General features: G+C 43.0%; 1 protein-coding gene across 6 annotated transcripts in view; it reads right to left on the reverse strand.

Moving 5' to 3' along the window:
* PTPRZ1 (protein tyrosine phosphatase receptor type Z1) overlaps nt 1–26994 on the reverse strand; it is a 211801-nt gene that overhangs the window by 71844 nt on the left and 112963 nt on the right. For all 6 annotated transcript variants that reach the window (XM_032791702.1, XM_032791701.1, XM_032791698.1 and 3 more), the window contains exons 3-8: nt 20650–20829; nt 18739–18890; nt 17389–17484; nt 17072–17138; nt 10497–10654; nt 9493–9643 (exon numbers count right to left, since the gene is read on the reverse strand). In XM_032791702.1, coding sequence (XP_032647593.1) covers nt 9493–9643; nt 10497–10654; nt 17072–17138; nt 17389–17484; nt 18739–18890; nt 20650–20829 — 804 coding nt within the window. The remainder of the gene's footprint in view (nt 1–9492; nt 9644–10496; nt 10655–17071; nt 17139–17388; nt 17485–18738; nt 18891–20649; nt 20830–26994) is intronic.

The raw sequence follows: 26994 nt of genomic DNA on the forward strand, positions 1-26994 counted from the left end.
CAATTTGTATAGCGGGGTGCTGAGAGCCATTGAACTAAACTATAAACCCTGTATATGGAAAACCACTTAAAGCCAGAGGGTGCAGCAGCACCCCCAGGACCCCTAGTTCCAGCACCTATGATAAGGGATGCTGTCAATCGGTAGGACGCAACCCAGTGCTCTGTTGAATTGGCTGTATGGGGAAGCAACTAGCCCCATCCCCTCTTTCCATGGGAATTCAGAGTCTTTCCATGGTGAAAAGGGGAGGCTGAAATTGAAAGTGATTTGGCAGTCCTATGTATTGTCAGGTGGCTATATCTTTTTAGTCACCCTCACTGCAAGTTGTAGTTGTAGTATCGGCCTTGTGGCTGAGGAGTGAAAACATTTCCTACTCGTGAGCACTGTAGATACGGATGATAACATTTAAATAATCACTTTAAATCAGCAAATATAGTGTTCAGTTCAGTCAGTCAGCAGGTTCCCTCCCTTCTGCACAAGCAGCAACCTTGAGAGCAATAGACTCCTGTCATAAATGGATAGGTAAGGTAAGGGTTAAGTTTCTTTTACCTGAAAAGGGTAACCGAACACCTGACCAGAGGACCAATCAGAGAACTGGATTGTTTAAAGTCAGGGGCGGGAATTTGTATACTGGTCCAGGGAAAGGCAGACTACGGGGAAAGAGACAGATTCTCTCTGTTCTCTGGTGTTACAGTTTTCCCTCGTCCTGGAGCAAGGGGGGTGGCAGAGCCCAGCTGTGGGTATTTGCATCTCCATTGTCCTGAGGAACAGAAAAAGCTGGTTTCTTGGTCACACAGGTTAGCCGAGGCAAGCCTGAAGAAGGAAGGAAGGGGTTATTTCCCTGCTTTTAGCATCCAAGGGATTGGGAATGGGGTGTCCCACAAGGGAGTTGGGGACACCAGAGAGAGGAAAGGGGGGATCAGGCCCATAGATTAAATTCCTGATCTGGTGGCAGCGAGAATATCCAAGCTGGTAGTGAGCTTGGGGGAGTTTCAGGTAAGCCCCCAAACTTTGGACGCAAAAGTCCAGATTTGGGACAGGACCAGACTGGTGGACCCTAAAGTCCAGGTCTGGGACTGGACGGCTAGATTACCACAACTCCCCCAGTGATAGGAAACCAAAACCAATCTAAGCTGGTCAATGAGACCAGGTGGATGGGGCCAGGAGCCTTCCCCAGTGACCCAAATAACCTCGACACAGGAAGAAGAGGCCTAAGCAGACTGGGAAGTACAGGAGGCACAGGATTGAGAAGAAGAAGCTGCCAGCTGGCAAAGGACAACAGCCCTAACAGCTGCTGGGGGTAAGGGTCAGAGACACTGCAGGGGATTCAGAGCCTAGAGGGAGAGATTCAGCTGAATGGGAGAAAACTAGTGAGATAAAGATGAGCAGCTGCAGGGAGAATTGCTGAAAAGAAGTAGCCCAGCAGTTGGAGGGTGTCGGGAAGATTTAGGGAGGGGGAACGGGGAGAGAAGACTGTTTGATAGCAGGGCTCACAGAACAACAGGGTTTGTGTAAGAGAAGGAGCTGGGAGGAGCAGTGATCACCAAATAAAATAATTGAAACATGTTCATACAATAGACACAAAGCCAATATCCAAAACCAGTGGGGCAAGGGTTCCAGGCAGCTATTAGCCTGAGGTCTCAACTTTACTAGCCTAGTTGAAAAATGCCCCCAAACCACTTCTTCCAAGCCACATACATGCAATTAAAAAAAATAAAGCCACTTATTGCCTCCCATGTCCACTACATTCTGTTAACAATGCCAACTTCAATGCTGCATTTATTGCCTTTTCCGCACCCACCTCTGGGTCTAAACTAGCAACCTTTGAAGTCTATGGAAAACTTTCCACTGGCATGAGTGGGCACTGGATCAGGCCTTCTGTGCCTTTCTTGATGCTACCCCTTTTTGTGTGTAATGACTTCCCTGTCCTGGTGAGTCACCATTCTCTCCTCTTTCATCTACCTTATAAAAACCTATCTCAAAAAGCTAGTTTAAAATTAAACAGTAAATAAAAAAAGAAACCTTCAAACTGTTCCCTCTTTGGACTGCCCAGTGTCTTCTGTCTTCTGTTTGTTTAGCAAAGTTCTTTGGCGCAGGGACTGTCTAACTCTGAGGGGTTTTATCACTTTATAGATGCTAAAAAAATAATAATGATGTGACCTACATTTAACTCTGAGCTCTGAACACAAAATCCAGCATTCAGGGACACTGGATTTTGAGACTTTCTGAAATACTGGGGGCTTTCATCTACCTATGTACATTTATAATTGCTCTGCCGGAATGGTCCGGCTATTGTTCTTCCTGTATAATTAATCTATTTATGATTCAATACATGTTATTGATGAGCAGGAACAGTTAACTATTTTTTTCCAGACTATCCTGTGCAGGAATGGAAATGGCTTTTGCAAAACGTGAGATGCATTGTGTGCTATGTGACATGCCGCAGCTTTACTGACATGTCATTGCTTGAAAGCACAGGCGCTGATTTTTGTTTCTGCTGGTGGGTGCTCTTCTCCGCCCCATCCCCCCTGTGAGACCGGCAGGCGAGGTCTTGGGGGTGGGGGGGAAAGAGGCTGAGTGGGGACAGGGCCTCGGGGCAGAGCAGGGACGGGTCCTTGGGGGAAAAAGGGCAAGTGGGGGCAGGGCATCAGAGCAGAGTGCAGGCAGGGCCTCCAGGGAAAGAGACTGAGCAGGGGCAGAGCCTTGGGGTGGAGCATCAGGCAGAGCCTGGGAGAATCGGGGGGAAGAGGCTGAGCGGGGGCAGGGCCTCGGAGTGGAGGTCAGACAGGACTTTGGGGGAAAGAGGCCAAGCAAGGGTGGGTTCTCAGGGCAGATCATGGGCAGAGCGGGGGTGGGGCCACGGTCTAGGCACTGGGGCCAACAAAAGATTAATCTGGCCCTGCAGGTACTGAGCACCCCTATTTTTTTTTTGGTGGGTGCTTGAGTCACCCATGGAGTTGGTGCCTATGCTCTAAAATCACTTACTGATGTCTTTTGCTTAAGTAGGAGGCATGTCACATGCCACAAAATGCAGCAGCCTAAACTTCAAAATCGTGCACTGCATGTTGGTCAGGCATGTTGTGTTTCTGGGCTCCATGTAATTCACTATTATTTTGGTCAAAACAGTGATGAATTGTTGACTTAGCTAAAAAAGGAAGTTGCCATACGCTAGTGTGACAAAGTCCTATCTAGACCTGTTTGAAATATTTGCAAAAAAACCCTCCAAATCCACACAAAACTTTTCATATTGGGTTACCAACTAGAAATTTATACCAGCTTGATGTAAAGCTTCTGTAAGTTTCATGAACAGTTTGAGTGACTCTGGGTCTAATTTTGAGCGAACTAGGCCTATTTATGGATTTCTATAATTTGTTATGTTATAGATCATTCTTTTTTAAGCACTTTACAACCCTGCCCCAAATAGATTGCAGCTCAAAAATCATGTGAATTTTGAAGTATGGTTTGGTTTCAATTTTGACGTGGATTCAGGTGAATCCCATGAATTTTGACTGAGTTTGGCTTTGAGATTTTGAATTTGAATTCAAAATTGAAAATGAAACTCTGGGTATTGTTTGTGAGACCATGATAATCAGTCTGAAGAAAATGGGACCATTTCTGTCTTGCTCCCAAGCTCCAGGATGCACCAGGGAACTGGTTCCAGCACCCCAATTCTGAGGGCCAGCCCCAACCCAGACGCCACTTAGAGCTGTCGAGCAACAGCTCTAACTTTTGCCACTGGAGTAGGGTCCTTAAAAAACCCTGTGCCAGTGGAGGATTGGCATGGTCAAGCTCTGCTATGCTACAACACATCTTCTATGCTGAAAGTAGGGGAGGCACAGGGCAGGTCTACACTAGAGCCCGGATTGATGCTCTGAGATTGATCCACCGGTGGTTGATTTAGCGGGTCTAGTGAAGACCCGACAAATTGATAGCAAATCGCTCTCCAGTTGATCCCTGTACCCTACCCCTGATGAGAAGAGTAAGGTAAGTCGACGGGAGAGTTTCTCCTGTCGACCACCCGTGGTGTAGAACCTGCAGTAACCCGACCTAAGGTACGTCAACTCCAGCTATGTCATTCACGTAGCTGGAGTTGCGTAGTGTAGGTTGACTTATCGCGGTAGTGTAGACATAGCCTCAGATGCAGGGCCCAGCAGTGATACAAATATATCAGCATCAGAGTTCCCTGCGCCAGGGAAATTCTCTGCTTGTGATTTGTGGCTGAATTATGTCTCCTTTATGAGTGGTATTAAGAGGCCATAATCAGGCTTGAGGCTGTGACCCAATATTTGCACGAGATCCTGTAAAGAGAAATTGCTGAGTTTCACACAGCTCTAGTTCTAAGGAAAATACAAAACGTGGGGTTAAAAGGTGTTTTATGTTGAGCACATACTGTTATGCTTTAATTTTAAGAACTTATAGACTTTTTATGTCTCTACTGAGTCTGTGTAAGATTACCAGGAGCTGTATTTCTACAGTTATCCTACAGGACACCATTAGAGGAGTACATTTGCTGACATGTTATATAAACAGCTTGGTGTCTGTCAATATTATTTTCAGATGTATATGAACAGCAATTGATCACTGTTAGACATAAACAGATTTTCATTTCTGTTGGGGCTGGGGATAGATAAAAAACTAAAGTTTTCTCGCAAGCTTTCTGTGTTGAGCCCTGACATGTGGCCTTTAAGTCTACTGCTAATGAAAAGTATGCCACATATGAAAATTACATGCAACACTGTGCAGGCAGAGAATGAAATACCTTTCAACCTAAAACAAAGCAATCCCTGCAAGGAAAGTTTGCCAATGCTGGCATGGCTGCATGGAAATTCCTGACAGCTCATTTCTGAACTCAGTGTGTAATTAAATAGAGAGTGTATTTCCCATCACTAGCAGCCTTTTAGACCTCATGGAACAATTCCACTCAGATAACTAATAATGAATAACAATAACAATAATAATAGATGAAAGGCGCAATCCTACTCTCTATGAGAGATTGCATTGACTCCAACAGGAGAAGGATTTGGCCCTAATCTTCTTACTATATAATTTTAACTTTTCAAATGGGCACTAGAGTAAGGCTCATGTTGCAATTTCTCCTATGTTAACTGCAGGGAAGTCAGAGATTTTTTTCCCGCTAACTACAATATTAGTTGTAGTTTCTATTGGTTATAGAAAATAAATGGCATATGATTCCATTTATTACTGAAGTTAGCCATTAATGTTTTAATGTTTATATTTCAGCATTTCAAAGCTCCTAAAGATGCTTTCAGAACAATGAGAGTTTTCTTCTATTTTCTTTATCTACTACCTATTCAGAACAAGTATCTCAAATACTACAAATTCAAGTTCTCAAATCAGCACATTTTAGATAAATATTGCTCTTGATACACGTCTGTAGCTGATGTTAATATAAAAGGAAGCTATATGTATTCACATCAAGAGTAATCACCCTTTCCTTTCATTACAGTGAGTTAACACATTGGTATGAATTGTAAAATATGTGCACATCTGGAATTTTTATTAATCCATGCCTAGCCCTCCATTTTGCCTATGGGCAGAGCAGAATGTTTAACTTACAATTAGACATTTTAAATTCCTACTTCAGAACAAATACTAAATGTGTTTGTCACCAGGGTGATATTAAGGGCAGAATAAATATGTTTCCTAAGATCAGTAGATGGAAAACACTTTGATCTGTGTCTGTACGTCTACACTGCAATAAAAGACCCATGGCTCGGCTGCGGCTGGCCCCGGTGAGCTGACTCAGGCTCATTGGGGTCAGGCTGTAGAGCTAAAACCTGTGGTGTAGACGTCTGAGCTTGGGTTCTGAGACCAACCCCACCTCGCTGGGCTCCAGCCCAAGCCCGAACGTTTACGCTGCAATTTTTAGCCCCACAGCCTGAGCCACATGAGTTCAAGTCAGCTGACCTGGGCTCTGAGACTAGGTGCAGCAGATTTTTTCTTGCAGTGTACACATACCCTGTTATACAAGTCTATCAGTAACGTATGAAAATGTCTATTGTGCTAGTCTGAAACTGGAAGCTATAGAAAAGTCAAACTATATTCACGCAATGTTAAGTATGAGGTTTTAATTGCACAACTGTCAGACACTTTGGATACTCAGTACAAAATATTTAATCAGTAGTGGAGCTGAGGTTACTCCCTATGTACACTGACTGTGTGACTGAGAGCAGAAAAGGGCCTTGCTAACTTTAGAATGTTTCTCCACATATGCATAATGAAAGGGCACTTTGGCAATGAAATGTTGCCTGCTAGGGCAGAAAGGGAGAAGCTGGATACAAATCTACCTATGCAGTTCTATCCCCCATTGTGTAAACCCGCACACTTGTGAGAGTCAGCACACAGAGGGCTCCTCCAGGCTTTTGGGTGTGCAATGAGAGGGATAGAGCAGTGCTGTAGCCCACTTTCTGTGCCACCGTCCCCCACTCTGCCCCCTATTTTATGTGGAAATCCAGGTGGGGGTAACACAACTCAAAGCTGTATTAACTCCCTCTGGGTTCCTTCCACTAGTGCTAGTGACCTGCGGGGACATGACCATTGGCAGAAGTGCTGCCAGGTGGAGAGAGGCAGAGTGGAAGAAGGAGCCAGGCATGCAGATGTCTTCTCTCACTATGAGTATGGGGTCTCATCCCAGTGGAAAACCTTATCGGTGGATCTCAGGTTCCATAGGCTTGAGAGGCCTCATCCCCTCCCAACAACATGAATCCCCTAAACTCAAAAGGATGATCCATCTGAGGGAATGATCTGCCTCTATGGGCCCTCCTTCAAGCATCTCCTTGGGAGGGGAAAATCTTAGGTCTGGTCTATACTACACAGTTAGGTCCACACAAGGCAGCTTACGTCAACCTAAGTATGTCAGTGTACATGTGACAGCCTTCCTCCCATGGATGTAAGTGTCCTAATACACCGACATCATAACTCCACTTCCATGAGAGGTGTAAGTCTTACAGCAGTGTAGTTAGGGTGATGCAGTGTCTATGTAGGTTTCAGTGGTAGCAATGTTAGTCTGTTATCAGCAACTGCATTACTTATATCAGCTGTTGGCTGCTCCATGCTGGAGCCGTGAAATTGACAAGAAAGCTTGGCAGGTACAGCGCTGCTGCTTCTGGCTCCCCACTCGCAGATGGGATGCAGCTCGGAGGCTCCCCACTCAGGGAGCCAAGAAGACTGGATGGCTGACCCCCAGGTCTTGGCGGGGAGTCGGGGGGAAAGGGAGGGCAAGCTGAACTCCTGGCAGGGAGCTGTGTGGAGTTGAGAGCCCTGGCTCTCAGCCTCCACACTGCCCCCGTCAGCTGATGGAAGTGCTCCTGGTGAGGACGCACACCACTGACAGAAGGAAGGTAGTGTGGACATCAGCCACCGCAGCAATTACTGCAGTGGCTGAAAGTCGACCTAACATAAATTGACTTAGGGCTGTTGTGTCGACATGCTCTTAGGCCTTGGCTACACTGGCGCTTTACAGCGCTGCAACTTTCTCGCTCGGGGATGTGAAAAAACACCCCCTCTGAGCGCAGCAAGTTACAGCGCTGTAAAGCGCCAGTGTAAACAGTGCCCCAGTGCTGAGAACACGGCTCCCAGCGCTGTAAGGTAATCTCCCCAGCGAGGTGGAGTACCACGACCACACTCGCACTTCAAAGCGCTGCCGTAGGAGCACTCCCGCGGCAGCGCTTTGGAGTTTTGAGTGTAGCCAAGCCCTTAGTTATTTTCCAAACTGAATTTCCTCAAACAAGGTAGAGTGCATGTTCTTCATGTAAAAGTGTCTGTGCACGTGAAAAGTATGATGCTATAAAACAGCAGTTTGTTTAATTATTTGACCTCAATTCTAACTAGTATTAAACACTTTCCACTCTCCATCCCTCTCCATTCCTGTGTTTGAAAAATTCAGATACAGTTTGGTATCTTTTTATGAAGCTTTTCCCCTCAGAAAAAACATTTATTGGCTGAGACCAAGTGATGACAAATTTCAGCCCCAAGAGCAATTATCTGAGAATTTTGTAATAGTTTGAAAGGAAGGGCTCAGAAGTGAAGTATCATTTTGGCTAATTATGGCAAAGATGCTATATCTATCCCATTTATCATCATTTTGATGCAAATAGCATCACATATATGTGCCAGGGGCCCAATCCTGTAAGGGTTCTGAATACAGAACATCCATTGACTTCATTGCAAGTTCCAAGCAGAGTCTTTTTAGTATCAGGCCCAGAACCAGTGGGAAATGTTCATGGCACAGGCTCCAATGTTCCAAAATGCCAGGGGTGCTCGACCCGCAGCCCTGTCCCCACTCTACCCCTTCACCCAAGGCCCCACCCCACCTCTTCCCACCCAGTTCCACTGCTTCCCCAGAGCGTGCCACATCCTCGCTCCTCCCCCCGCCCACAGCCTCCTGCACGGCACAAAACAGCTGATCTGCAGGGCCTGCAGGCAGGTGGGAGCTGACTGGGGGGCTACCAGTGGGAGCTTAGAATCCACCATTTTTTCCCCGTGGGTGCTTCAGTCCTGGAATACCCACAGAGTTGGTACCTATGGTTCATGGAATCGAAGCTGGTAAAAAATTACCACTCCTTTCCCCCTCCCCCCCTTTTGGGGTGTATTTATACTTGTGAATATAAATGCCTAATTAACAGATTTAGTGCTAATTTTTGCTGTCAGTTACATGAATGCAGTTTCTATTGATTTATGTGAGATTCTGCAGGTGTAACAGAGAACAAAATTTGACCTTTGATGCTGTATCCATTTACAGTAAATGACACACAGTGGCCTGAATTACGGCTGATCAGAAGTAGCTTCTCTCTTGCAGTTGCTTGGTAGCTTAAGTGAAATGAATTTGGTGGTTTCCTTTTAGATGTTATTAACAGCGGTCCCATATCACACAACAAAGAATTAACTTGGTATGGAGAATGAAGTACTCTTTCACCCCTATGACCTCAGTGGTGTTAATGGGCCACTTTATTTTGAATGGTTCATCTTAAAATATGTGCAAACTATCTGCGAAATTATCTGCTCCACTTTGTATTTAGCTGTGACACTCTGAGTACCTTTTCCAGACCTGAAGAAGAGCTCTGTGTAGCTCAAAAGCTTGTTTCTCTCACCAACAGAAGCTGGTCTAATAAAAGATATTACCTCACCCCCTCGCACCTTGTGTCTCTAAAATCCTAGGACTGACATGGCTACAATACTGCATACCCCACAAGATGGCAGCTTTGATCAGTGTTGAAGCCATTAAAAGGGCTGCACTGGGACACTTGGACTGATGTCCTCTTCACTACATGTGCTCTGTAGATACAAGAATTTAATTTTCTACTCCATTTAATCTGGCATTTTTTTATGAGCACTAACCTGTCTTTTAAAGCTGTGTGTTATTAGGATCTTTTCTTCTTCAAGTTAAAATCAGTATCTCGTTACTGGGGTCAATAGTTGTACTTAAAACAGTCTTATAATCTCTGAAGCCCGCAGTAGTAATTACTCTGTAAATACCTGCTTCATGAATTTCTTCTTGGCCAGTGTATGAGGAAAACACCTGTCCAAAGAATTTATACTGCTGTTCTCTAAAGTTGTTTTGCAGGTAATCCATCAGCATGACATAGCCAGACTGCTGCATTGTAAGAACTTCACAAAATACAGCCAACTGAAAAACAAAAGACAGCCAACTTCCCCTAAATCATAAAAATTAACTGGATTCTGATATTAGGCACAACTTTGAGAAAGGGAAGGTGTGTAGATTGTCTCAGTTCAGGAAAAGCAGCAAAGAGTCCTGTGGCACCTTACAGACTAACAGACGTCTGTTAGTCTATAAGGTGCCACAGGACTCTTTGCTGCTTTTACAGATCCAGACTAACACGGCTACCCCTCTGATATTCAGTTCAGGAATAATCCCAGTAAATGTTGTGATTTAGACATATACCTCTGACGGCATGTGTACGCTGCAATCAGACACTTGCAACTGGTCCATGTCAGCTGACTTGGCTTGCAGGGCTCAGGCTAAGGGGCTGTTTAATTGCAGTGAAGACATTTGGGCTTGGACTGCAACCCAAGCTTTGGGACCCTCTCACCTCACAAGGTCCTAGAGCCTGGGTTCCAGCCCATGCCTGAATGTCTATACCACAATTAAACAGCTTCTTAGCCTGATCTCCAGTAGCCTGAGTCAGCTGGCATGGACCAGCCATGGTTTTTTAATTACAGAGATAACCCGAGTCACTATTCCTCCAGTGCTTCCTCCTTGCCTTCTTTGGGTTAATAATTTACTTTGCACAGGCACATAGTCAGCATCTAGCCATGAATGAAAAAGGAGGGGTGGGGTGGAGGGGATTACTCACACAAATAGATTTTAATGGAAACATGTGCAAGTGAAAAGCTAGAAAAAAGAAATGTTAGGTTGTTAGGCTAGAAAGTAATGCCATGCACTTTTACCACATACATGAAAACTGTTTTTCCTTTCAGATAAGAACAATTATTTCTTTCACATGGATTAAATGAATTACCTGGTTTTCAGAAATGTTAATGGGATCTTTAAACACAATCCATTCGACTGTCTCTGAGCAGGGAGGCGTCGACAAAGATCCATTATAAGTGTAATATTTGTCTGTTGAGTTCGGCAAAAGATTCAGCAAAATAAATGGCTCTAATGCAGCCTGTTTTCCTGCAAAACATTTATATTCAAATTATTAAGATATTAAATAAAAGCTGAATAAAACAAAAGTAGAGTGCAAAATGGAAGTTCCTTCAAGTGAAACAAAGGAATGTTTGAGGATATTTGGAGTCTGATTTCAATGGCTGTTCAGCCTATGAAAGATTGGGTCCTTTGCACTTAAGTTTTAACAAAGATCCTAAAACAATAATTCTACTGGGTCAGCAGAAGGTTCTAATGAGCTACTTTATGGAAGGCTGAAGTTCAGCTGTAAACTCAGAACTCCCAATCTTCATCTCAGCAGTGAGATTCAAAGAAACAATGCTTTTAGTCTTTGCGCCTGGGAGGGATTCCCATGAAGTGCTGAATGACAGACCATTACTGAACTAGAGTCAAGGTCATTCAATACATCACATTCACAGTACCTCTTACTCTCTGTGGGGCAGAGAAGAGGTATGAAAGCTGCATACGAAGTGCCATCTAGTCCAGGGAAGTGTTACTTCATTGGAACACACTGAGCATTACATTACTCTAGCCTGGAGCAAACTGTGCTAGGATGCAGGAAATAGTGAAACATGGTGAAAAAGAATGGGAAAGCTCAAGGAACAATGTTACAAGAGAAAAAATGGGAGATGAAGACCTCTTTCAAGATGATGTAACACTTCAGGTGACTGCCCTGTACGCAACAGTAAGGGATGGTCTACACAGGGAGCTCACATCAGCATAGCTACATTTCTTAGGGCTTGGCTACACTTGCGAGTTACAGCGCATTAAAGGAGCTCCGGGCACACTAGCTCACTACCTGTCCACACTGGCAAGGCATGTAGAGCACTCTGATTCCACAGCTAGAGCACTGCTGATACTCTATCTTGGCGAGTGGAATAACGTTTGCTGCACCCCCACTGGAGTGCCCCAGTGTCAGTGTGAACGAGATTTTGCATTACTGAACTCTGATCAGTCTCCGGAAACGTCCCATAATCCCCTTAAGCCAAGTGGCCACTCTTGTCATTGTTTTGGATATGCTCTTTGAAAGCTCCATTTGACAGCCAGCTGCTTATCTGCTCCGAGACAAAGCAAGCATTACTGTGGAATGCTGTGTGTGAGAGAGAGAGGTGTGTGTGTGTGGGGGGGGGGTTTGCTGCTGTCTGAACTTACAAGACAGCATGCTGACATGCTCAGCCCCCCAAAACCGCACTCTTCCCCCCAGATACACATAACACTCCCTATCACACTCCACCTCACCCCCCCATTTGAAAAGCACGTTGTAGCCACTTGCATGCGGGGATAGCAACCACAATGCACTGCTCTTTGTGGCCGATGCAAGAGCTGCTAACGGGGCCATGCCAGTGCGCTGGCAGCTGTCAGTTTGGACAGACTACAGCGCTTTCCCTACTGTGCTCTACGAAGGCTGGTTTAACTCAAAATGCTCTACATCTGCAAGTATAGCCATGCCACTTCACACCCATGAGAGATGTAGCTATACTGACCTAACCCCCAGGAGTAGATAGCATTAGGTCAACAGAAGAATTTTTCCATCAGCCTAGCTACTGCCTGCCAGGGAGGTGGATTACCTATGCCGACGGGAGAACCCCTCCTGGTTGTGTAGGTAGTGTCTACACTGAAGTGCTGGAGCTATGCCGCCGTAGTGCTTCAAGTGTAGAGAAGCCCTTACTCTCCTTTGCATACACTCATATCAGAGGAGGGAGAAGAAACATTCCAGTTCACTTAGATGCTTTGCCCTCACTGAAGAGCATGGAAAAACCCCACTTACATATTTAGTCACGCGTGTAAATGTATGGCTGGTGCAGTTCATCCACTTCCCTGGTATCTTGCCAGGATTGGGGCTGGATGAGGATGAGCTGACTGAGATTCAGCTGGTGAGGTAGCAGGAGCCCATCAGTGGAACTGGCAGAGATTATACCAAATTCTTCAAGTAGGGGAATTTATCAGCTTTTGGACAATCCCACTTCCATGAGAGGATGATTGTGTTTATCTAAAAGACCACTGGCCCTTTTAGATGTGATTTTAAATAAAATCTGACTCATGTCTATATAATTTGCTGTTTGTTATCATCCCTAGGTTCATTTCAATGTTACTGCTTTATAAACTTCTCTCTCTCAATAAATATCCATTCCAAATTATTTCCCCCACATGCAGGTATTTCTAACCTAGTCATGTCCCTTTGCATTATATCTGTCCTCAGTGATGTTTGTAACTCATCCCCATTTAGTGTCACCTTAACATTCCGCTATAAACTGTTGGCCATTTTATTGCACAGAATCACAGTTATTCTAAGAGTCAAGTCTTAGAAACCACCTTTTCTTTCAAAATGACTTGTTCTTGTCCACATCTGATGACAGGGGAACCTTCAACAGTGTTGAGCAAAATATTTCCACCTATCTGTAGTATTCTGTCAACCTCCTACACACCTTCAGATTGCAGCCACCCTAACAATCTATCAGAGGGGTAGCTGTGTTAGTCTGGATCTGTAAAAAGCAACAATGAGTCCTGTGGCTCCTTAAAGACTAACAGATGTATTGGAGCATAAGCTTTTGTGGGTGAATACCCACTTCGTCAGACGCATGCATTCACCCACGAAAGCTTATGCTCCTAACAATCTAGTGTATATCTAGTTAAATAATTGTAGGTTCACAAATCCTTTTGTAGTTGTGAGCATCAGGATATGAAACCTGATATTTACAGCAAGTGTCCTGATAAGATAACTTCCATTGCTAGAAGGTTCTTCAATAGCTTGTGGAACTTTGAATGTTAGTAACAACTTGTTTAGTTTTCTAGTCTAGACTATAAAACTAAACATCTGAAAAGTTTAAAGAGAAAATGTCCAATCTCAGATAGTAACATGACTGGTTTCTATTCCCAGAGTGTTAGCGGGGGAAGAAACTGAGAATACTTCCACTCTAGAGCCTGAGAACTCAGCAACTCTCATTTTAATAAACAAGATATGATTTACAAGGACAGCTGATGTACTATACACCTTTCTCCAGTATAAACCATCTGAATTAGACTTGGTCTGCATTTTGTGAGCTCACTTAGATCTATTAAAATAAAGCATGTTCTGTTCATCATTAAAGTGTCATGTAGCTTGACACCTGCTGCCCTTGGCTTTACAGCTCCTCAGCAAGGTGGTTGGATGGTGTTTACCTTGGTGGGTTTCCCTTCAGGTGTCTCGTGTAAGCATGGCATCTAAAACTAATGAATAGAGCTGGTCAGAAATTTTTTCATGAAACATAGCTTTGTCAGAAAGCGCCAGTTCATCAAACGTGAAATGTCTTGCGAAAGCAAGTCAGGCTTGACAGACTTTTGACTTGCAAGCAAGATTACAATGGAAACACTTCCCTCCCTGCTCACAAGACTGGCTACTGTGGATGCTGGGCTTCCCTTTTCTGGCGCAGTCATGTCATACTAGGCCATCGAGGTTTTCCAGACTCCTTGGTGTGGAGCTGGGAGCCTGGCAGCCCTGGAAACCCAGGCTCTAGTTCTGGTTCTGAGGGTACATCTACACTGTTCAAAAAAAAAAAAGAAAGAAATGTGGCAGTGAGTCTCAGAGCCCAGGTCAACTGACCAGGGCTCACAAAGCTGGTGCTGTGGGGCTAAAAATAGCAGGGTAGACATTCCCACTTGGGCTCTGAGAGCCTCCTCACTCCCAGATTTCAGAACCCGGCCTCCACCCTGAGTCCAAACATCAAAGTGCTATTTTTAGACATGCAAGCCCTGTAAGCCCAAGTCAGTTGGCCCAGCCTCTGAGATTCACTGACTCAGGTCTCTTATTGCAGTGTAGACATACCTAGATCCCTGCAAATTCGCAGGTATCTGCTTTATATCCATGGATATCTGCGTCCGTAGATGTGGTCATATTGCTTATCTTCTTGGATTGGATGTGGATCCAAATTTTTTTATCCACCCAGGGCTCTAGCTCAGCAGTAGTTCTCAACCAGGGGTTTGTGGCTCCTTGTAGGGCCACAGTTTCAGAGGTTCCACTCACAGGGCTGAAGCCCAAAGCCAGGCAGAGCTGAAGCCCTAAGCCCTTGTGCCCCCCATGGGGCTAAAGCCCAGAGTCCTGAGAGCCCCTGGCAGAGCTAAGGCAAAACCCCAGGTTCCAGTGCCCCCCAAAAGGATAAAGCTTGGAGCTCTACGCCATGGTGCCCCTCGAGGGTGGTGGTGGTCATGGGGGGGTTTGAAGCCTGAAGTCCCAGTGGTCCCGGCAGGGCTAAAACATTGAGCCTTGGTACCCCCCTCCACAAGGCTAAAGCCCAGAGCCCTGAAGGGGAGGGAGGAGCACCAGGGCTTGGGGCATTGGGACTCTGGACTTCAGATTATTAGAGGGGTGCTCAGGCCTCCAACACCATGGGGCTCATGGACCCCTTGAAACTGGCTCACAGCCCCCCAAGGGGCCACGGGTGCCCAGTTGAGAACCCCTGCTGTAGAGGGTGTTGGTGTGGATAAAAAGTGGAGTGTGGATTTCAGATTGGATACCATTTAATTACCACAGATGCAGATCGGATGCAGATCCAAATTTCTGTATCTGTGCAGGGCTCTAGACATATCCTCAGAGTTTAGGATACTAGCTTCATAGCAGGAGCCCCACATCTAACCAGTGCTTGGTCCTGTCTCTGCAGCAGGGAGCATGGAAGCCCTGAGAACTACAGTTTGGACTGGGGCTCTCAAGGCTTCCAGGCTCTCTGCTGTACGGCCAGGAGTCTTGAAGTCTTGAGATGGGCTTCCAGGGTCCATGGCTCTGGGACAGCCCTGCTATGTGGACTCTGCTTGGACGATGACCCCAAGGCTTCCAGATTCTCAGGCTGGCTGGCTCACCATGCTGCTGATTTCCAAGTTGGACCAGGAGTCTGGAAGACCTGGAGTCTCCGTGCCTAGATTTGCAGATCCTGGGATCATGGGAAGTTGCTGTCTGAAATTGACATGAATGTTAATTTCAGTCAGCGGCTACCTGTCCCAGGGAGCATATTTTCTTTCAGAACCATCATGTGTCAGTGTTTTCTAAATGATTTTTTTTCACGATTTCCAGTTTGAGAGAAATTTTTGAAAAATTTAGCTTTGGTCCGACTCAGAACAAAACCAGATTTCAAAGTAGCATTTCTCATTTCTGAGAATTTTTGGTGAGTTTTGACCAGTTGTAATAATGAATCCTAGCTAATTTACACAATTCACCTCGTCCTCATAAGCTAAAAAAGTTCCATCACTTTGTTTTGTGTTGGAGACTGATATCTGCTTCCATTTTGGGGGCTAAATGTTTTAAAAGTTTATGACACACATCCTATAATAACTAATCAGAATAAATAATCAATACTTTACATTTTAAATCCATATATTTCAGAGGACTTTTTACAAAAGGTAGGTATTTTTATCCCCATTTTATAGCCAGAGAAACTGATGAGCTAGGCGGGGTGAGGATATATCTACATTAAAGCTGCTGCAACAGCACGGCTATAGTGCTATAGCTGTAGTGGTATAGTATATAAACTTCCTACATTGACACAAAAGGTTTTTCAGTCAATGTCAGTAATCTTCCTCTCCCAGAAGTGGTAGCTAGGTCAACGGAAGAATACTTTCATCGACCGAGCTCAGTCTACACCAGAGGTTAGGTGAACCTAACTATGGCACTCAAGGCATGAAATTTTTCACAGCACTGAGCGATGTAGCTAGTTTGACTTCAGTTTTAGGTGTGGACCAGGGCTTGATTACTTACCCAAAATCATTGGCCCTGATTTAGGAAAGAATCCTCACTCATGTGCTTAAATGCTTTCCTCAACTGGGGCCGCAGTGAGACAGCGTATGTAACAGAAACTAGATCTCCTGATGCACCATCCTCTACTCAGCATGCTCTGATGTAAATGAATAGACAGTTTTTAAAAAAATAAAGCATCACACACTGAGTCAAAATCTGCTCTGAATGACACCAGTGTAAATGTAAAGTAATTTCATGGAAACTGACTGAGTTATTTGAGACTGACACCAGCGTCACTGAAAGTGGAATATAGCTCCCTGACTCTACTGAATACTGACATTCATAAAATCTCACTTTGTTCCCAGAACTAGACTTGTAAGACAGATCTTTGTTTGCTACAATACTTGTATTTGTGCTACAAATTACACAGAAAACTCAGATATATATGACTAAGAAGCCTTAATGAATAAATTGGTCATTTCTCTTGACCAAACACTGAAAGTGTAGCAAAGGCCTTGGAAAAGTTAAATCTATTCACTTTGTGACTCAGGTTTTTCCAGTTTTTTAAAGTAATCATTTTTGGGGGCAATATAACCAATTTTGGTTTTAACAAAAGTGACCAAATCCAGTTCATGGTTCCCAATACCTTCAATAAGTTTTGCATGCACATTCAAAAGCAGAATTTGGCCCAACCAATAACCAATCAAGCAAGAAGATAAACTCACCAAACCGGCTAACACTATCTACTCCTTTGATAACTGCATTATAATCCATATTATCTTCCAGGCTAACCTGTTAAAGAGAAATTATATACTTTATTAAAAACAGGGTTTAATAAAAAATGAAAAGTATAAGTTAGCTGAGCAGGCAACAGAGGATTTAAAGAAGAGTAATTACACATATTTGCCAAATTATTTTTTGTGCAAAATAAATTAGAAATATATATTAATGTGTTTATTATATACCAGAACCATTTAGCTCAGATTGGATATTTGCTATATTTTAAAGCAAAGTTAATGCCACAGATATATAAAATGGTTACCTCAAATAAAATTGATAAAGCTCTTAACTTCCCATTTCCTTTAATTGCCTCTTCAAAATTTGTAAACTGATCTGCATCATAGCAGTAGATTTGCATCTGTAAATATAAAGATTAGATCTTCAGTATACATCATGATAGAAACAAAATCTTTAAAAGAATGTAAACAATACAATTATTTATTTCAGATATTCCTACACTGAGAAAAATCTTGAAGCAGTAACAAACTTTAATTCTAATAAATGCCTCTTCTATAGTTCTCTCATCCATTGCCTAAAAACTTACTTAGTGAAGCCAATGGCAAAACTATTGACTTCAGGAGGACAGGATTTCACCTACTGTATCTACCCCAAACTAAAGTAGAGATGTATTGGTAATACAACCAAGACTTTGATCCTGTCTCTTCTGCAGCTTGGAGTCGGCTAGAACTGTACGCTTGCATCAGGCTCTACATCCTCATACCCTCACTCTTCCACCACAGGGGTAGCTTCATGATCAACCAAAATCTGGCTCTCTACCTTGGGACAGAGTTTGTGACTCCACTCCTCTTCCCATGGGATGTTTTCAGAGGAGGCTCTGCTCCCTGATGTCCTGATGGAAGATATAAGGCCGGAGCTTGAATGGCAAGTCCAAATGGGTCATGAAGTCAAGAAGACTGAATGGACCACACTGGCCATAGTGTCAATTTGTCCCTAACAGTTTTCCACAGAACTGGGGAGGAGAGAGAAAGAGAGGATCCCAGCAACTCCACCCCTCCATTTGTCCCCTCAGAGATATATACTGTTTTGTAACTTATTATAATAGACTATGAATGGGTCCATGGAGTTTACTGTAACTCTCAGGTATTTGATCATCTGTGGCAATTGGGCGTATATTCAGTTTGCAGGATTAGACCCTGTATTTGATACCAAGATTTGTGCTCATCTCTCCTGAACAATTCTGAATTTGAAAATGCACACTTCATTTTCAGAATGGCAAACTAAATACAACTGTATAGGAAGGATCTCATTCAGAGGCTACTGTAGTCAGTGGTAAAACTTCCATGTGCTTTGGATCAGGCCTTGATTCATATTTGAAAACATGAAATTTAAATATTACTCATTTGGATTTGAAGGAGGATTATATACACACAATGTACCCTAATCAAATGATAAATTAACATCTTTAACAAGTATCAGAGGGGAAGCCGCATTAGTCTGGATCTGTAAAAAGCGACAAAGAGTCCTGTGGCGCCTTATAGACTAACAGACGTATTGGAGCGTAAGCTTTGGTGCCACAGGACTCTTTGTTGCATCTTTAACAAGTTTGATTATTTGCAGGACTGTACAGTATTGAGTTTTTACAATTCATTACCTCAAGAGGAAATTTTTGTCCTTCTAAACTATGTTCCGATCCATCTGATGATATATTGCATTTTCCCCAGTGAAAAGTTATCTTGCTTGCTTTAAATACTGTTTCTAAGCCACCTCCACTGACATAATAATCATTTCTCAAGTTAATTTCCACTAAAGAGAAAAAAAGAATGGTCAATGAGCATGTCTGTGCATTTGAAATTCAGATACATCAACATTGCTAGCTAAAAGGTGAACATATGTTGGTTCTCCTTACATTTCATCAAGAGCTTGACAGAATGTGGATTATTCAGCTAAGAAAGAAAACCATTTGGGAGATTTATAGCTGCTAATAACAAAATGAAATGTATTTTACTTCATTTCAAACTCTGATTAATAAAATAGACATATGGGGAGCTGAATTACTTTAATGCACTTTCATAATCCATTGTTTTGTAATTCATCTGAAACCTGTCATAGTCTTACATTAAACAAAAGCTCAAGAAAGCTGGCCTATCAGTGAAGTCCTCCTTCTAAGGAAAGAAAACAAAACCCTAATGTCCTATCTTTGCACTCCTAGGATATAGACCTTCTGGAAAGTGGATGTGTTGATAATGCAAATGGGAATGAAGAGAAAGAATTTATTGAGCATGGTAGAAGGGGGTTAACTGGAAGTAATGAGGTAACACTTAGGGCTTGTCTACACTAAGACATGGAATACTCCTTGGAGGAGGATAAAGTGACAACAGATTAAGGGCACTTTACTTCTGAATGACAGTATCCTCCTGGGGTGGGGGATGGGATGGAGGGTGGGAGTGGTTAAGGTGCTTTATCTTTCACTTTTCATATAGATGTGACCAAAGGAAAGGAAAATGTAGGCTAGATACCAGGAAGAATTTCCTGGCTGTGAGATATACAAGGTTGTGGCATAGTCTCCCAAATGATGTCGTGGAAGCTCTGTCCCTGCAGATAATTACAAATAAACTGGAAAAAGAGCTGAACACAGATATGTTGCGGAGAAAATCCTACACTGGCGGAGGGATGGAGTAGATGATTGGTACTGTACTCTCTTCTTGCCACACATAATAGCAGTGGATTCTCAGTTTCCTAGATTCCAGTACTCAGTGCCATGGAGAAAGCTGAAGGAGGTTTGGCTGGAGTGCCATGCTGCTCCTTTCAAATACTCTGAACTTCAACAATGGAGGAGGATCTTGATTCGCTTTTTTGAGCATTAAAGAATTTATTCTCAGAACATTTCTGTAAGGTAGGGAAGAACTATTTGCCTAATTTACAGATAGGGAAATGGAGGCACAGGGGAATTAAATGACTTGTCCAGAATTATACAGGAAGTATATGGCAGAACCAAGAATAGATCCAAAATGTCCTTACTTCAAATCCTGTACCTGAAACAAAAGACCGTCCCACGCTTCTCTAACAGCCAAACAGCTTTTGATAACTACAGCGCTAGATCCAAATAGCAACCTTGGCTCTGTAAATACCAAGTAATCCTATGAACTACTTACTGGTGATTGGGTGATTATTCATGATACATTAAAAATGATTTTTTGTATCTTAATTGCATCTTCCAGAGCAGGCATTATTAGTAGTAATTATTATTTTGTGGCAAATGCTAAATTATTATTTAGCTTCAATAAGCACTCATTATGAGATGATACTAATGATGTGATTACTTTGGCTATTTCTAACCATGCACATAATTTCCATTTGTTTTCTTTATTTTAGGGACTTTCTATTACGCTTGGCTGCTATCACCACCTGGCCTTTGGCGAATAGCTAAAATCCAAAATGCAAAGGCTAAAAAAAGAAAAGAAAAGAAAGAAAAAGAAAAACATAATTAAAAAACCTCAGTTATCCACCACATTTCACTTTCATGATGCCCAATTAACTCAAAACATGAAATCGGACATATTACCTGTTTTGCCAGTATTGTGAATGAAAGTGTCTTCTGAAGTTTCCTTTTCCCAACCTTGGAATTTAAGTTTTTTGAGATTTATATTTACTTGCGTAAGATCTTCATCAATATTAATAGGAGATTGTTTGGCACCATTACATGCTGGATACTTCTTCCCCCAGTTCTTTTGGTTTAAAGTTCCTAAACATCAAAACATAACAGGCAACCATTATAAGTAAAAAAGATCTTGCAAGCTAATACTCTTATTTTTTGCACGTGAAAAAGGTAAAATATAGGATGTAATAGCCTGGCAGAAAACTTGCCTTTCTTAGTCTTCATTTACATCGTAATATGCAATACATATGACTTACATCCTAAATATTAGACATAGAGAATCACCTTTTTAGGCCATCTAAAAAAATCATGTAAAAAACCTAGGGTGAAATGACTTTGGGCTGATGACAAAGCAGATTATACAAACATACAAAGTATATGCTAAAATATGTAATATAGGAATGAAACAAACATCCAGAGGAGGTCAAGCGAATCCAGAATCTGATCATCTTTAGGAAATGCTGCAAAACCTACTTCGCTGAAAAAGCTTGTACACTGCTATAAGTCTGACACTTATAACACTGCCGCCTTCTTGTACCAAATAATGCACTGCCAACCACGGGACAAAAAGAGGAATTAATAACATATTAAAAAAACCAAAAACAAAATCCTCACCCCAATCAGAATTTTTACCATTGAAAGGGAGAAGTGACAGAGACCTTATGATTCCACAAAGTCCGCTAATGACTTTGCTATTACTATTGGAATAAATGGAAGGCCATTCAGGTAACATGGTAATGAGTGTGGTGGGTTTGGAGGTGATCTGTAATAACTGATGAATATTATATATGGTCTTTCTGTTCATCTCTTGTAAGTGGGGTTCGTGTATGAATACAAGAGGAATTCAAGCAGGGGTTGTCTGGACATAAGCTGGGAAGAGGACAATTGCTTCAGATAGCCACCCATTTACTGATACATAAGCGACAATGCAGGGGCCGTTCACTTTGAAATTTCATGTCTGCCACCCAGCTGAGCTTGACAGTCTAGCTTAACAAAAGGGTGGTGGTGTCTCAGCTTGTAACCACACAGGGATCAAAGCTCATGAACAAGGAACTTTGGCAAGATCAAAAGACAGGCCCTCAAAGACAAGACAGACAGTGACTGTAGGGGAACTGATTGAGCCCCAGAGGCCAATGATCTGCGGTAAGACAGGCCTGCCTCAACCTTTAGGTGTGTGTATAGACTGTTTATTGTTTTAAAAGCCTCTACTTTTATACTTTGCCTCGTTTCTGCTGTTAAGATTAAACAATACTTTGTTTTAAGAAGGCAGTTTGTGGTCCCTATTCAATGCTGGCCAAAAGTTTCCAAAGGGAAGAGCTGCAGGTACCAAGTCCTGTACAAACTGCCGAGGGTAAGCTTGGTTCATCCACAGAGTGGGAGACTCAACTACTTGATCTAAGAGTGGGAGAAATGTGTGATTCTACTCCAGGGAGGTAAAGGCGCAAGGCCTCATGCTAGAAAGTGGTGCAATGAGTGGCCAGAGAAGGGGTCAGAGGTACAGTAGTTTTGCAGCCGTGACAATGGCTGGTGGTATAAAACCCTACAATCAGACTGATTGACAGACAGACAGATAGATCAGTCTCAAACTAACTAATTCAGGAAACTGAGTTAAATAGGGTACTGACATCACCTAATGGTGCATAAGTAATGTAGGTATTGCTCTGAAATTTTGACACATGAAACTGTCTACTGCAATATCCAAGCAAACTAAACAAACTTCACAGTGAAGTTTTAGATTTTCTGGACATGGGGATTATAGCTTCATACTAAGTACCTGACCAATGGAGAAAGTCTATACTTCCAGCCCTATCCAAACATGCATACTCCTTATAGTGGACAATCTCTAAAATGACTAATGGTGAACTTTGATGAGATTTCCTATTGCGAGGTAATATCTTGCAGTCTTGTGGAATTTTCATAAGAAAAAAACAGAACATAAGGTGTGGAGCTAACATTCCACTCTCAAAACTTCCTTCAAAGGATTCTGGGCACAGTAAATAGGCATTTCTTGTGGTAAAACGAGGACAAGAGGGGATTCAAAATACCATCTGCATGCAGAAACAGAGAAATGTAGGGCAGGAAGGGAGTTCAAGAGGCCATCTAGTCCATATTACTACTTAATAGAAATGTCCAAGGTGATTGGATTTACAGCCAAGAAAATTCAAGTCAAGTCCAATATCTATACCAAAATACTGTATCGGTTATGTAACTAGGGTGAACTGACTATGACACTATGCCAGGATTGTTCCGGTTGTTAGGAACAGTACAGGTTTCCTGGCTGATATTACTGAGGCAAATTTTGTCCCAGATTCAATTTAATTGGCCAGCTGGCTGGCCAGCATACCCCAACTTCATGCCAGCCTACTGCTTCCCCTCCCCCATTAGCATTTCCTCTTCTCGGTTGCCCTCTGTGGGAATCCTTGCTTGCAACTCCCACAGTCTAGACATCATCTCTTCTAGACCCTGTTCATACTGCATCACTTGTTGTCAGTCTCCTGATTTAAATATGCATGCACATTAGCTCAATGCCTCATTATATGCATTATGAATTCTTACTAAGGGTCAACCTCATTCCCCCTCAAAAATGGCCTAGTAGTATTCCTCTTTTTAAAAAGACTCAAACCTGACCACTCTACTTGTCTTTGACTATTGATTGTTTACAACAACCATATCAATTTACTCTCCTTTAACTCAGTCTGGCATCCAGACCAATCCAGCTTTCACCTTTTTCACTCTGCTTAAACTGCATTTACCAAAGTCTCAGTCTTCCTAGCTCTGCTATGGCTCAGTGTCCCTACTTTGACCTTTCTGTTGTCTTTGGTAATGTTGATCACTCCCTCTTCTTCCTCAACATTCTGTCCTCCCCTGAATTTTGTACCTTGTTGTCACAGATTCAGGGAAACAGTACTTATGTTCCCCCTCCATAGTCTCTTAAGGGCATCCACTTAAGTTTTGCAGCTCCCACTTCTCTGGGGTGGAGATCCGTATCTCTTCCCCCACCACCCTGCAACCAGGGGTTTTCAGGCAACACAACTCCCTGCCTTACACTAGGATATCCCCAGCAAGCCAGATTGCCTGAAGGCCAGCATCTGTGCTTTGCTTTCTCTCCAAGAGCTACGAATAGTGTATTGCCAGCAGTTACAAGTTACCACACACCTCTTTCCAACCACGCATATTTATTCTTCAGCTAAAAGCATTTCAAAGAAAACGCATATAAAAACAACAGAAGTTCCTGCATGGATGCTAAAAGCTTAGCAGAGGTCACTCATCAGTCTTGTGGGGCAATAGCAGGCCAAAGTCTTTTCCACCATTCTGCAAATGATCATTTGGACAGAACCTGTCCATTTGCTGGATCAGAAAGAAGGTCCTGAGTCAGTTTAAACACAACCTTTTTATGCCAAAAGCCCTTTAGTTATTTGTGGGTCTCTGGGAAGTCCAGTTTGAATCAGCATATGCAAGACTCCCCAAGGAGTGGTATCTCTCTGGAGGTGTTTACAATTTGAGTGATTCACCTTAGCCACCCTCCCATCCCCTGACTATTCTTAGCTCCTGATGGAGCTATGGCAAACCTCCTGACTCTGCTCCCCGCCTCGAGTTGCATACATAAACCATTCATACCCTTAATATAATATGGCCCCCAAAGACACTGCTTGTGGCTGAAACATCTCTTTCTCTGTCCTCCTCTGACTTTTGTGGCCCTACATAAGAACGGCTGTACAGGGTCAGACCAAAGGTCCATCTAGCCCAGTATCCTGTCTCATGACAGTGGCCAATGCCAGGGGCCCTAGAGGGAGTGAACCTAACAGTTAATGATCAAGTGATCTCTCTCGTGCCATCCATCTCCATCCTCAACAAACAGACAGAGTCTAGGGACACCATTCCTTACCCATCGTGGCAAACAGCCATTAATGGACTTAACTTCCATGAATTTATCCAGTTCTCTTTTAAATGCTGTTATAGTCCTAGTCTTCACAACCTCCTCAGGTAAGGAGTTCCACAAGTTGACTGTGCGCTGGGTGAAGAAGAACTTCCTTTTATTTGTTTTAAACCTGCCGGCCATCAATTTCATTTGGTGACCCCTAGTTCTTGTATTATGGGAATAAGTAAATAACTTTTCCTTATCTACTTTCTCCACATCACTCATAATTTTATATACCTCTATCATATCCCCCCTTAGTCTCCTCTTTTCCAAGCTGAAAAGTCCTAGCCTCTTTAATCTCTCCTCACATTGGGACCCTCCTTCCAAACCCCAATATATTTGAGTGCCCTTCTTTATTTTTCTAATGCCTAGTACTTTTTGTGAGATGAGCGGACCACATTCGCATGCCACGTATTCAAGATGTGGGTGGCCGCGTCTTGATATATAAGGACAAAAGATATTCTCCATTTTTCTCTACCCCTTTTTATTATTATCTAATCCTGTTTGCTTTTTTGCCTCCTTGCACACTGGTCATAGGACATCTTCAGGGGAACTTATCCCATGACTCCAAGATCTTTTCTTGACTTGTTGAGCTTTACCCCTATTTGTATTTATGCTTGGGTATTTTTCCATGTCATTACTTGACTTTATCCACATTATTTCATTCATTTTTTGCCAATCTTGTTTTGTGGAGATCTTTTTGAATTTTCATAGTCTGCCTTTGGTCGTTAACGTGTGCGGTCGCGCAGTTTTTTAGTATCATCTGGAAACTTGCACCTCACTTTTACCCCTTCTTCAGATCATTTACGAATAGTGAATAGGATTGGTCTAGGATGCCCTTGGGGAACACCATGTTACCTTCTTCTGGTTAACTATCCTACCTGTGTTTGCTTTTACCAGTTTTCTATGAAACAATGAAGGGACTCCCTAATTATTTCCTTTTTTCTTTATTATTGTTTTCAACTTATTTTGCTAGTACCGACGTCTTACCGTTCGTATTGCCAGGATCACCTTAGATCCCTTTTAATCATTGCGTTATTACTATCTTCCAGTCTTGGGTACAGAGCTGTTTTATAAAAGGACAGTTTACACCGTATATAGTCCAATACTTGATTCTTTGAGAACTCTGGGTGTGGATACCATCTGTCCTGGACTTGTTTACTTGGTAAGATTTTATAAATATTCCAAAAATCCTCTGTGACACTTCTCTTGACGTTCCTCAGTGACTTACAAAAAAATGGCTCATGTTTGGATTCCCTAACATCCTAGCGTTAGATTGAAGCAAGTTGGTTTTCTCCCGCAAGACTTTATGTCTTAAGCGCTCCTTTTCATCTCTCTTCGAGCCTCATGGTTGGTATCGGCTTCTGCTTCTGATGTACTTAAAAAAAACAAACACATTCTTTGTAGGAATCATAACCCTCCTCGGGGACCGCGGATTGACACTTTCCACCCCGGGCCACGGTAGTTTATAAGGACCTATAATTGAATGCCTATGGGTTTGTAAGGCGTGGCCGTGGCTCTGATTTTCGGGTGAATCAAGTGGCGATAGAATTTTAGCATCAGAAGAACTGCGCCCTCACTTTTATATGGTAGTAGTTTGTTTTTTTATGTTCCGTGATCTGTTCAGGAACTCGTCTGTTGTCTGTGTTACTAGTTTATTGATCGTTACCCCTGCAAAATGTAAGGTCAAAGGTTTGTTGCCCTTACTTGACCAGTCGTCACGGTATATTTCCCTTTCTAGAGTTCGACGTTGTTATCCCGCGTGAAGTCGTCCCAATAGCCAGTCCTGGGGATCCCCATCCAGAGTATGGGCACCAGGATTTTGTTCTGTGTGTTGTGTAAGCCAGCGCTAGAAGGAGTGATAGCTTGGACGCCCTGCCTAAAACTTGCGAGCGAAGCTGTAGACGGGAGACTGTACTCGAGCAAGTCCCACCGCTCAGCTGAATGAGTATATATATGACGTGAGCTATCTGCAAGCCTTGAGAGATTTGGCTTAAGCCTGAGAGCAAGTGCAAGGACGGAGAAAATTTCCCAGAGTCTTCCTTCTCCCGTGCCCTTAAAGTCTTGTGAGTGAGCGTCTAAATCTTAGAATCTGGATTGTCTCAGCTTTCAAAGGAGTTCGCCGCCACACGATGACGATATTATTATGTGTCGTGTCCGTTGCCCTGATAGATATATTCTGCCCAGCTTCGCATTGAATTGTATACAGAGATGTCCCCACCATCGCAGTTCCCTGCGAGCGTATCGACTTAAGATTTGCATTCGGGGTATTCTTGCCACCTGCTGTGTTCGGAACAGTTTCATGTTATTTGAGTGATGATGGTGGGAAAGAG

The sequence above is a fragment of the Chelonoidis abingdonii genome, chromosome 1 (assembly GCF_003597395.2).
Source record: "Chelonoidis abingdonii isolate Lonesome George chromosome 1, CheloAbing_2.0, whole genome shotgun sequence".
Classification (NCBI taxonomy): Eukaryota; Metazoa; Chordata; order Testudines; family Testudinidae; genus Chelonoidis; species Chelonoidis abingdonii.